The sequence below is a fragment of the Sinohyriopsis cumingii genome, chromosome 4 (genome assembly GCF_028554795.1).
Source record: "Sinohyriopsis cumingii isolate HCF-2022 chromosome 4, ASM2855479v2, whole genome shotgun sequence".
NCBI classification, from domain to species: Eukaryota; Metazoa; Mollusca; class Bivalvia; order Unionida; family Unionidae; genus Sinohyriopsis; species Sinohyriopsis cumingii.
The window spans coordinates 128,859,706-128,872,044 of NC_142964.1; the positions used below are offsets into that span (position 1 = coordinate 128,859,706).

General features: G+C 37.5%; 2 protein-coding genes across 3 annotated transcripts in view; both read right to left on the minus strand.

Moving 5' to 3' along the window:
* LOC149802084 (uncharacterized) overlaps positions 1–11,230 on the minus strand; it is a 165,678-nt gene extending 154,448 nt beyond the window's left edge. For both annotated transcript variants that reach the window (XM_089956484.1, XM_089956483.1), the window contains exon 1: positions 1,710–11,230. In XM_089956484.1, coding sequence (XP_089812610.1) covers positions 1,710–11,204 — 9,495 coding nt within the window. In that variant the 5' untranslated portion in view covers positions 11,205–11,230. The remainder of the gene's footprint in view (positions 1–1,709) is intronic.
* LOC149802085 (uncharacterized) overlaps positions 11,225–12,339 on the minus strand; it is a 30,515-nt gene continuing 29,400 nt past the window's right edge. The window contains exons 5-6 of the mRNA XM_089956886.1: positions 11,316–12,248; positions 11,225–11,230 (exon numbers count right to left, since the gene is read on the minus strand). Coding sequence (XP_089813012.1) covers positions 11,225–11,230; positions 11,316–12,248 — 939 coding nt within the window. The remainder of the gene's footprint in view (positions 11,231–11,315; positions 12,249–12,339) is intronic.

The following is a 12,339-nucleotide window of genomic DNA, read 5'->3' on the forward strand; positions in this document are numbered from 1 at the left end:
TCAAATAGAATATAGATTTCTGTTACTGTCACCTAGAATATAAATTTCTGTTAAAGTCAAATAGAATATAGATTTCTGTTAAAGTTACCTAGAATATAGATTTCTGTTAAAGTCAAATAGAATATAGATTTCTGTTAAAGTTACCTAGAATATAGATTTCTGTTAAAGTCAAATAGATACAGATTTCTGTTAAAGTCAAATGGAATATAGATTTCTGTTACTGTCACCTAGAATATAGATTTCTGTTAAAGTCAAATAGATACAGATTTCTGTTACTGTCACCTAGAATATAAATTTCTGTTAAAGTCAAATAGAATATAGATTTCTGTTAAAGTCACCTAGAATACAGATTTCTGTTAAAGTCAAATAGAATATAGATTTCTGTTACTGTCACCTAGAATATAAATTTCTGTTAAAGTCAAATAGAATATAGATTTCTGTTAAAGTTACCTAGAATATAGATTTCTGTTAAAGTCAAATAGAATATAGATTTCTGTTAAAGTTACCTAGAATATAGATTTCTGTTAAAGTCAAATAGAATATAGATTTCTGTTAAAGTCAAATAGAATATAGATTTCTGTTAAAGTTACCTAGAATATAGATTTCTGTTAAAGTCAAATAGAATATAGATTTCTGTTACTGTCACCTAGAATATAGATTTCTGTTAAAGTCAAATAGAATATAGATTTCTGTTACTGTCACCTAGAATATAGATTTCTGTTAAAGTCAAATAGAATATAGATTTCTGTTACTGTCACCTAGAATATAGATTTCTGTTAAAGTCAAATAGAATATAGATTTCTGTTACTGTCACCTAGAATATAGATTTCTGTTAAAGTCAAATAGAATATAGATTTCTGTTAAAGTCAAATAGAATATAGATTTCTGTTAAAGTTACCTATAGATTTCTGTTACTGCCACCTAGAATATAGATTTCTGTTACAGTCACATAAAATATAGATTTCTGTTACAGTTACCTAGAATAAAGGTTTCTGTTAAAGTCACCTAGAACACAGATTTCTGTCAAAGTCACCAAGAATAAAGGTTTCTGTTAAAGTCACCTAGAATATAGATTTCTGTTAAAGTCATATAGATACAGATTTCTGTTACAGTTACCTAGAATATTGATTTCTGTTAAAGTCATATTGATACAGATTTCTGTTAAAGTCACCTAGAATATAGATTTCTGTTAAAGTCATATAGATACAGATTTCTGTTAAAGTCACCTAGAATATAGATTTCTGTTAAAGTCATATAGATACAGATTTCTGTTACAGTTACCTAGAATATAGATTTCTGTTAAAGTCATATAGATACAGATTTCTGTTAAAGTCACCTAGAATATAGATTTCTGTTACAGTCACCTAGAATATAGATTTCTGTTAAAGTCATATAGATACAGACTTCTGTTAAAGTCACCTAGAATATAGATTTATGTTAAAGTCATATAGATACAGGTTTCTGTTAAAGTCACCTAGAATATAGATTTCATCAAACACTTTATCCATTAATCTTTCAAAATCTTCATTTTAAACTATTTTTAGATTGAGGTTTATAAACCACACCAACAAGGAGCTGTTTTGCATTGACTTGAATCCATACTGCTTCAGTTTAATCTAATTCAAAATCAGTTCCCCTTTTAACTAACATGTTATATATATATCTAAATCAGAACACCTCCACCCATCAGCCTATACATCTTTAAATACCTGTTGAATGGTTGCAGCTGCTGTACACTCAGGCTTGCTGAAATGTGATGTGGATAAATTCTGAGTGGTTGGAGGTACTTCATTATCTGACTTGTTGAAACTCTGTGTTAAAGAATACTTAACGGCTGCAGGTACATTGCTCTCCAGCTTCTGTGCACTTGCAATTGAAGCATGTTGAATAGCTTCAAGTTTCATTTCCCAATCAGGATCAACACTAGATTCAACTGTCATATTGTTGTTAACATTCCCATTTCTATCTGCAGCAACAAAGTTATCATATTCATATTGATACAAGATGGCTTCTTTTTCTTGTCCTTCCAAATCAAAGTCTCTTAACACAGCTGATGGAGAAGGTTTCTGGGCAGGTCTGGGGGTGTCATCAAGATCTACTGGCCTCAATAGAGTGCTATTAATAAATGCCCCATATATTGGGATTTCTGATCTCCTTGCTTGGTCTTCTCTATCCTGAAACAATCTGGCTGGATTGATGTGCTCTATTCCAACATTTTGTTCATCATACTTGTTAGGATCCCTTTGAAGTGGGTGTCTGGATGAAGAGGGCCTACCTGTCATAAATTCAGCAGGCCTCCTTTGATGCATGAACTCAAGCAGTTTTGATGGAGCAGAATACCGATATTCACCATCACTGGCAATATTTTCATATGGCCCATACATCTGCATATGCAGGGGTGGATTTGGGGTTCTAAGATACTGGTGAACTTCACCTTCTGATGGTTTACTTCTACCATTCTCCAAGGCTTGTATTCTGTTAAATAACTCTGATGGACTGACATTACCAGGAAGCGCATGACTTTGTGTCACATTCTCTGGCATCTCCTGAACAATATTCCTTGCCAACATTTGAGATGGAAGTCTGGAAAAGGGATTCTCAAAATGAGGGGAGCTCTGAGATGTGGAAGTTACTTTGTTAGATTTCTCCAATATTGGGAATGGAGTAGAGTTTTTTGGATAACCATATCCTTCATCTTCAGTTCTTGATTTCACTTTGGTAAGTGCATCTTGCATAGGAATACCATGTTCAGGAGAACTGGCATCTAAATTTTGTCTTCTCAGCAACTCCTGATACAATAATAAGGACGGTGTCGAGTATCGAATGGAACGATGTCCTGGTGATTTATCATCAATTTCTCCTCTTCTTCTTTCAACTGCCAGTAATTTTGATGGCATTTTGTACTGAAAATTGTTCAACTGATAGGGGTTTTGATCACTAACTTGTCCTATGCTATTGTTATGAAGTAGAACAGATGGTGTTACATCCCCGAATTTTGCATATCTGGGTGATATTTGAGCAAATGCTTGATTTGCTTCTTCTCTCTGAATTATGCTAGATGGTGTTGTATATACAGCCTCATCAAAACATGGCAGATGGTCAATGACTTCTCTTCTCTTCATTTCCATATCCAATACCTTAGCAGAACCAGTATATTTAATGTCACCCCTACTTGGTGATCTGTCCTTGCCATCTTTTTCATCACTCACTCTGAACAATAGATCTGAGGGTGGTCCATACTGAAACATTAGTGACTGGTCAAATATTGTTTCAGTCTGAGTGGATCCATCCAAAAGCCTATAGGGTGTTTTATACAGACCTGGTGATCTGTCCTCATCTCCATATCTCTCCTTGACACTGTGTAATACATCTGAGGGTGTTTTATACTGAAAGTTTCCAACAGCTGTAGTAGATGAATATGGAATAGCTGGAGATACCTCATTATAGAACTTGTTAAAACTTGGAGGATATTGAACAGTAGCATGTACTTTATTATCTGACATGCAGTAACTTCCAGTTGAAGTATTTCTATCTGCTGCAACATAGTTATCATATTCATGTTGATATAAGATGGCTTCTTCTTCTTGTCCTTCAAGATCACGGTCTCTTAACACAGCAGGTAGTGAAGGTCTGGTGGTGTCATCAAAATTTATTAGCCTCAATGGAATGCTGTCATTAAATGCCTCATACTCTGGAGCTTTTGATCTTCTTGCTTGGTCTCTGTCTTCTTTCTTCTGAAAATATCTGGTTGGATTGGTATGCTTTATTTGAACATTTTGTTCATCATACTTGTTAGGATCCCTCTGAAGTGGGTGTCTGGATGAAGAGGCCTTACCTGGCATGGGTTTAGCAGGCCTTCTCTGATCCATGACCTCAAGCAGTCTTGAAGGAGCAGAATATCGATATTCACAGTCACTCAAGGGATTTTTAATACCATATGGCCTATACATTTCTATCTGTAGAGGTTCAGATGCATATTTAAGATACTTGTGAACATCACCTTCTATCGACTGACTTCTACCATTCTCCAAAGTTTGTATTCTGTTAAAAAATTCTGATGGGCCGACATTACTAGGAAACTCATAACCTTGTGTCACATTCTCTGGTTTCTTCTGATCAAAACTCCTTACCAACATTTGAGATGGAGTTGTGGAATTGTGATATTCAAGGCAAGGCAAGCTTTGTGATGCATAAGTTGCTCTGTTATATTTCTCCAATATCTGGGATGGTGTGGTGTACTCCTGATTGCCATATCCTTCATCCTCAGTTCTGGATTTTACTTTGGTAAGTGTATTTTGCTTAGGAACTCTATATCCTGGAGAAGTGGCATCTAAATTTGGTCTTCTCAGCAATTCCTGATACAATAATAAGGAGGGTGTTGAGAATCGTAAGGTGTTATGCCCTGATGATTCGTCATCCCTTTCTCCCTTCCTTCTTTCAACTGCAAGTAACTGTGAAGGTCTTTTGTATTGAAACTTTCCAGACTGCTGTGATTTTTTTTTGCTATCTTCTCTCTTGGTGTCTTTATAAATTAGAACAGAAGGTGTTGCATAACAAAATTTCCCATATCTGGGTGACTTTTCTTCAGATGCGTGTTGTGCATCATCTCTTTGCATTGTGGGTGTTGTATACAGACTCTCTTCAAAATGTTGTGAATGGTTAGGAATTTCTCTTCCCTCCATATCCAGATCCACTAACCTAGTAGATGCTTTGTGTTTATTTTCATCACTAGTATCTTTTCTGTCACTGATGCTGCACAATAGACCTGAAGGTGTTATGTACTGAAACTCCCCATATCCTGGTAATTCATCAGAAATGTTATCACTCTGAGTGGATCTATCCAATAGCCTATTGCAGGCTGTATATTTAAGTTCACCATAAACTGGGGATCTGTTCTCACCTTCATTTAATACCTTGATTCTTTGCACTAAACCTGATGGTGTTGTGCAGTGAAACTCTCCATAACCTGGTGAATGGTCAGGCATTTCTTCTCTTTGAATGTGTCTTTCCAATAGCCTAGAGGGTGTGGTATATGTAAGTTCACCATAACCTGGGGATCTGTTCTCACCTTCATTTCTCTCCATTGCTCTGTGCAGTAAGCCTGATGGTGTTGTGTAGTAAAACTCTCCATAACCTGGTGAATGGTCAGGTATTTCTTCCCTTTGAATGTGTCTTTCCAACAGCTTAGAGGGTGTGGTATATGTAAGTTCACCATAACCTGGGGATCTGTTCTCACCGTCATTTTTCTCCATTGCTCTGTGCAATAAGCCTGATGGTGTTGTGTAGTAAAACTCTCCATAACCTGGTGAATGGTCAGGCATTTCTTCCCTTTGAATGTGTCTTTCCAACAGCTTAGAGGGTGTGGTATATGTAAGTTCACCATAACCTGGGGATCTGTTCTCAACGTCATTTCTCTCCACCGCTCTGTGCAATAAGCCTGACGGTGTTGTGTAGTGAAACTCTCCATAACCTGGTGAATGGTCAGGCATTTCTTCCCTTTGAATGTGTCTTTCCAATAGCCTAGAGGGTGTGGTATATGTAAGTTCACCATAACCTGGGGATCTGTTCTCAACGTCATTTTTCTCCATTGCTCTGTGCAGTAAGCCTGATGGTGTTGTGTAGTGAAACTCTCCATAACCTGGTGAATGGTCAGGCATTTCTTCCCTTTGAATGTGTCTTTCCAATAGCTTAGAGGGTGTGGTATATGTAAGTTCACCATAGCCTGGGGATCTGTTCTCACCTTCATTTCTCTCCACTGCTCTCTGCAATAAGCCTGATGGTGTTGTGTAGTAAAACTCTCCATAACCTGGTGAATGGTCAGGCATTTCTTCCCTTTGAATGTGTCTTTCCGACAGCTTAGAGGGTGTGGTATATGTAAGTTCACCATAACCTGGGGATCTGTTCTCACCTTTATTTCTCTCCACCGCTCTGTGCAATAAGCCTGATGGTGTTGTGTTATGAAACTCTCCATAACCTGGTGAATTGTCAGAAAGTTCCTTTCTATTCATGTCCATATCTGACAACCTGAAGAATGATGCATGTTTATTTTCAGACCTATCTTGTGATCTATGCTCACTTTCTTTCCTCCCACTAACTCTATGCAATAGTCCTAAGGGCATTTTGTACACGACCTCTTCATATCTTGATGATTGGTCATGTACTTGACCACTCTGAGTAGATTTATCCAATAATCTACAGGATGTTTTATACAGAAGTTCACTATGTCCTGGTGAAATGTCATCACCTTCATTCCTCTCTCTGAGCAATAAACCTGATGGTGTTTTATACTGAAACTCTCTCAACATTGGTGCTTGGTCAGCCATCTCTCTTTTCTGCATTTGTCTATCCAAGAATCTAGAAGGTGCTTTGTACAGAAATTCACTATTATCTAATTTTCTCTCTTTGACTACATGTAATATACCTGATGGAGTTGTGTACTGAAACTCACCATATCCTGGTGACTTGGCAGCCATTTCTTCCCACTGAGTGGCCTTATCCACTAAACTAGTGGGTGTTGTGCATGTAAGTTTACCATCATTGGCTGGAATGTTCTCAACCTCTTTTTTTTCTCTGCTTCTTGGCAATAGGTCTGAGGGAAATGTATTCTGAACCTCTACATATCCACATGGTTCATCTGCATTTCCTTTCCTTTCAAGAGAATTTGAATCTTTGAGTTGTTGGGGATGACTTGTGTTGTCTTGACCTTTAGAAACTTCCAAAAGTTCTGTATCAATATTCTTATTATGGTAAATCTCTGGTAGCCTTGATGGCACTGTGCAACCAGACTGATTGTTTTCACAGGATTCATTGCTAGCATTGCCATTTTTTCCTGACATATCATCAGCTATGTCTCTTTTCTGGTCATCTGTTTTTCTATCCAAACAGTCCTCTCTCAATGGTTTCCTTTCATCATCATGGGTTAGATTTGGTTTTGTATCTACTGTGTTTCCTTCACATGGTGTTGCTGTTAATCCTGTGATAATTCTTTGTTTGTCCCTGTGAAATGATGGTTCTACTGCTTTCTCCATGCTCTCAGATCCTGATTTATTTGCAGACATGTCATAGTCTTGAGACATAATCACAGATGGACCAGACTTTGCTCCTTCCTCTTTCGTGCTGATTTTTGTTTCTAGTGAGTCAAAAAGAACTTCAAGCTGACCCTCTGGTCCCACTGACATCTGGTGAATATTCCGTTCTTTCTGTGTAGAAGCAGTCTTTAACTGTGGAAGAGATTTTTTACCAGTAATTCCACCTTCAGTAACATTTTCAGCTTCATCCAGTAGAGGGGCTGGTTTTGTTTGTAACTGTTGCCAAGAATCTTTTCCTTCAATAGAAGATGAATTAGGAACCTCTTTTATAGCATTTTTGTTCTCTTCATTTGTTGTATCTTTTGTATCATTCCCTTCATAATCTGAATACAATGTTGTCTCAGCACTTTGCCTAACCTTATGGCTATCAACTTTCCCCTTTTCTTTGTAGGCATTAGTTGTTTGAAAGTCCTTGATCGTTCCCATTCCATTCTGCTTTTGATTTGCAGGACTCACAGCTGGGCTGTCAGATGATGCTTTGGATGATATGTTTCCAACAATCCTTTTCTGTTTCATCTTTAGAAGCTGAGATGGTGGAATAACTTTCTGAAGACTGTCCTGGGGTCCTAGAAACCCTGTACCTGCAGGGCCCAAGTTGTTTTTTCTTGTTCTAGGTTTTATTTTCAAACCTGGAAAATGTGAAATGTCCAATGTAGGCTCAAGATCTTCCTCAAGCTTCCTAATATTTATTTTTGGTTGGGAGACATCTATCTTGCAGGTGACCATCTGAGGCACAGAATGTTCCTCATCATGTTTTCCTTGATTTGAATCCTGGCAATCCTCTGTTTCTGCACATTTTGTCCTGTTATCAACCATGTCAACATTTATCTGCCCATGTTCTGACTGCACTAATGATGGCAATGATGACTGTCTGATAATCAAAGAATCATCAGACTTGGCAAAGGTGACTTTTACATCAGATGTACATGCTGACAGGACATCACTATCTTCTACATTTTTCAATGGGGTTCCTACATCTGCCTGCAACTGGTCTATTAGAACAACTTTTTTTAAGGATGCAGAGTCAATGAAAGCATTGACTGGACATATCATTGGCTCTTTCATTGCTGCTTCATGCAGTGACATAAATGACTCTGGCCAATGTCTCAAAAATTCATTTGGGTGAGCTGCTTGTCCTGTGCTTTCAGTGCACAACTTCCCTACTGATTTCTCTAACACCGGATCATGCACAATAAGTTGTTCCCCAAACCTTTCATGTTTTTCATGTCTATCCATTCTTTCTATATGTTCAATTTCTCTGCTACTAGCAATGTCTTCTGTAGAACTTTTGTGGGACTGCAAATGTTTTTCACCTGTTTCTTCTGTTTTGATGTACTGCTCACCAGTTCCACCCTGAATAAGATCATCCAATTTAGGACTGGCTCCTTGTGATTCTATTTGATAATCAATACTTGTGGGTTTTTTCTCTGCTTCTGCAATAGGTGGTTTTAATTCAATCACATCATTACCTGTACCTTTTATCACATCATTACTTGTACCTTTTATCAAATCATTACTTGTACCTTCTATCACTGCATTACTGGGTTGTGTTTCCATGGAAATAACAATTATTTCTTTTTCTTTTTCTTCTTTGCTCTGCTGTTCCATAACTTTCCCAAAATAAAATTCGGCTGAATCTGTTGTTTGATGAAGTGTATTAACTGAAGATTTTTCTTTTTGGAAATCTTGTTGAGAAATCGTACATTTTTGACTGACAGAATGACTGTATAATGCAGGCAGTAAACATGAATGGCTGCCTTCTCCTATACCCTTAAATCTTCTTTCTTCAACATTCTGATAGTTCTCTTTTACCTGAAATGATGGTTCAAATTCTGCCTCACTAGCCTGAACTACTTGTTGCACAGATTGCCTAGTGCTTTCAATGTAAGGATTCAATACTGATTTATCATGCTCAATTTGTTGTTCTCCAGAAACTTCATGGTTGTCATGTATATTTGAGCTTTCATGGGAATGTTCAAGTTCTGTGCTACCAGTAAGGTTTTCATCTAAACTTCTGTTGGCTTGCAAACATGTTTTGCCTCTTTCCTCTATTTTGATGGATTGTCCATCAGCTCCAAGTTGAACAGGATGATCCAATTTATGACCATCTCCTTGTGATTCTATTTGCTGATCAAGATTCTTGGTATTTCTCTCTGCTTCTTCAATAGTTAGTTTGAACTCCATCGCATCCTTACTTGCTGGCTCTGTCAGTGCATAAATGACCTGTGGTTCTATGGACTTTTCACCAGCATCTTCTTTGTCTTCAACTTTGCTGTGTAGGTATGTTTCTTTCACAGTAATAGGCTCTGCAGAGTCTTTGTACTGATGAGGTGTTGTAAATAAGGATTGTTCAATCTGGAAATCAAGCTTACAAATCTTACCACTGTGACTAAGAGAATGACTGTCTAATGCAGGCAATAAACATGAATGGCTGCACTCTCCTACATTTTTAAATCGTCTTTCCTCCACACCCTGACAGACTTGATCTTCCTGACACAAAGATTCAGATTCTGGTTCAATAGTATCAACTACCTTTTGCACAGACTGTCCAGTACTTTCAGTGCAAGGATTCAAAGCTGAATTTTCTAACACCTGTTCATGCTCAACTAGTTCTTTTCCAAACCCTTCATGCTTTTCATGTATACTGATTCTTTGGATTGTATGTTGAAGTTCTGTACTAACAGCAGAGTCTTCAGTTGCACTTTCGTGGGACTGCAAACATTTTTCACCCATTTCCTCCATTTCGATGGATTGCTCACCAGTTCTTCCTTGAATAGGAAGATCCAATTTATGATCTCCTTTTGGTTCTATATGATTATCAAGACTCTTGTTTTTTCCATCCATTTCTTCAGCAATGGGTTTCAGTTCAATCAAATCATTACTTGTGTTTTGTTCTTCTTTGCTTTGTTGATCAGCATTATTCACTTTATAAGACTCGGCAGAATCAGTGGGCTGATAAGGAGTTACAATTGAGAATTGCTCAGTTGGGAAAACTTGTTCAGAAATCTCACCTCTGTAACTGACAGAATGACTGTTTAATGCAGACAATAAATGTGACTGACTGCCTTCTCTGATATCTTTCAATCCTTTTTCTTCAACACTCTGATAAGTTAGGTCTTTGTGCAACAATGTTTCAAACTCACTAGCTAGAACTGCTTGTTGCACAGATTGTACTAAGCTTTCAATGCAATGCTTCACAACTGATTGTTCTAATACCTGTTCATGCTCAACAGGCTGTTCTCCAAATCCTTCATGATTTTCAGGTCTAGTCAATCTTTCAATTTCTATTTGGCTAGCGAGATCTTCTGTTGAACCATGATGGGGCTGCCAAAATGTTTCAACTGTTTCCTCTATTTTGATGGATTGCTCACCAGTTCCTCCTTGAATAGGTTGATCCAATTCATGACCAGCTCTTTGACATTCTATTTGCTGATCAAGACTCTTTGCATTTACCTCTGCTTCATCAACATATGGTTTCAATTCCATCATATCATTTTTTATGATTTGTATAATTTCATAACTGAACTGTGTTTCCATTGGTTCTTCACTTAAATCATCTTCATTGCTTTGCAGTTCTGCATCTCTCACTACATCAGACTTTGCCGAGTCTGCGGACTGATGAGGAGTTATGAATGAGGACCGTTCAATTTGGAAATCTTGTTGAAAATTAGTGTCACTGTCACTAAGAAAGTGCCTGTCTAATGCAGGCAAAGCAGATAAATGGCTGTCCTCTCCAATATTTTTAATTTCTTTTTCTTCAAGATTCTGATAGTTCTGATCTTCCTGAAATGACATTTCAGACTCAAACATGTTATTTTTCCTACATCCATTCATCTTCTCTTTATACAGTTTCATCATTTCAACAGAGCCTGTCACCCTTAGTCCGTTTAAACTACTGGCATTAACCTTTGTGATGGAAGTGCCATCTGTCATGGAATCCAGTGAGTCTAATGCTGGTATAGTTCCAATATTCAGGCTGTCAAAATATGAGTCAACTGTTGGAAATGCATTTTCATGTGAATCATTCAGCCCTATTTCAAACTCAACTGGAGGAGGTATCTCCATAACATCATCACTAAACCTAACAGACAATGCCTTTTTGGATGAATATATCATTTTAGCATCTACAGTGCAAGCTAAATCTTTGCTGAGTAATACAGAAGATTTTGAATTTGTTGTTGATGAGTCATCTGCTGGTGTGGAGACAGCTGCATCAGCAGAATTTACTCCATGGAGAGTGGCAAGTGGCATGGCATCAACTGATGGACTTTCTTTACCTGCAATCTCCATTGTATATGAAGTATGGTGTTGAAGACTTTCTCCTTTGAAAGGCTGCATTGGTGTAGGCAACTCTGTGGACAATAATTTTCCATCGGGACTGTACATGCACACAAAATTCTCTTTAACTATATCTGCTGGGGCATTGTCTCTCTCTTCTGAGTTTGATGAAGACACTGAGTTTGTAACTAGAGGTGATGTTGAAGCACCATTTTTGGCATTTACAGCTTGTGGTTGAGGCTCAGAAGCATTATACTCAAGTTCTTTCCCATCTGAAACAGGGAAGTCATCAATACCTGAACTTTCAACCATTTCTTTCATATAAATACCAGCATCAATGATCCTGTCTTCTTGTTTCAAGCCAACATCATCTGAGTCATTGGTTAACTGGGTAATATGGGAAGATGTCTTGAATGCAAGAGTTGCATCCATGTTATCAGTTTTTGTTATCTTCTTCCTTTCCTCTCCAACAGGCATAAATGTAAGGACAGCATCATCAAAAGATGTGAACTGTACAGAATCATTCTCTAATCTATCGGGAATTATAGAATCTGTTCCAAAACTAATTTGCCTAGGAGATTTGTCATAATCTTGAGAATCAATTTTGGAAGCCACATTCATTTTACTATCTCTGAATTCATCATCAGAAAACAGTTGATAGAATTCCTTGACATCCATATCTTCAAATTTTCCAGTATCCTCATGGACACTCAACTCCTCATGGACCATCAATGTGGGATCAGAATGTGCTGGTGAATCAGGGACTACAGCAAGCAGAAAACCCTGGCTGTTTTGATCCATCTGTAAGGCTGTGTGGTAGAGGGCTTCCTGATTTGAATTTCCTGATGCCTCTGAACTGTCAGATTGGGATGTGGTGTCAGGCTGTACAACATTAGCAAATTAACCATAACACAAAATGTACCATACATGTAAACTCATTTTAGCCAGTACTACCACATTCTAACATTCATAG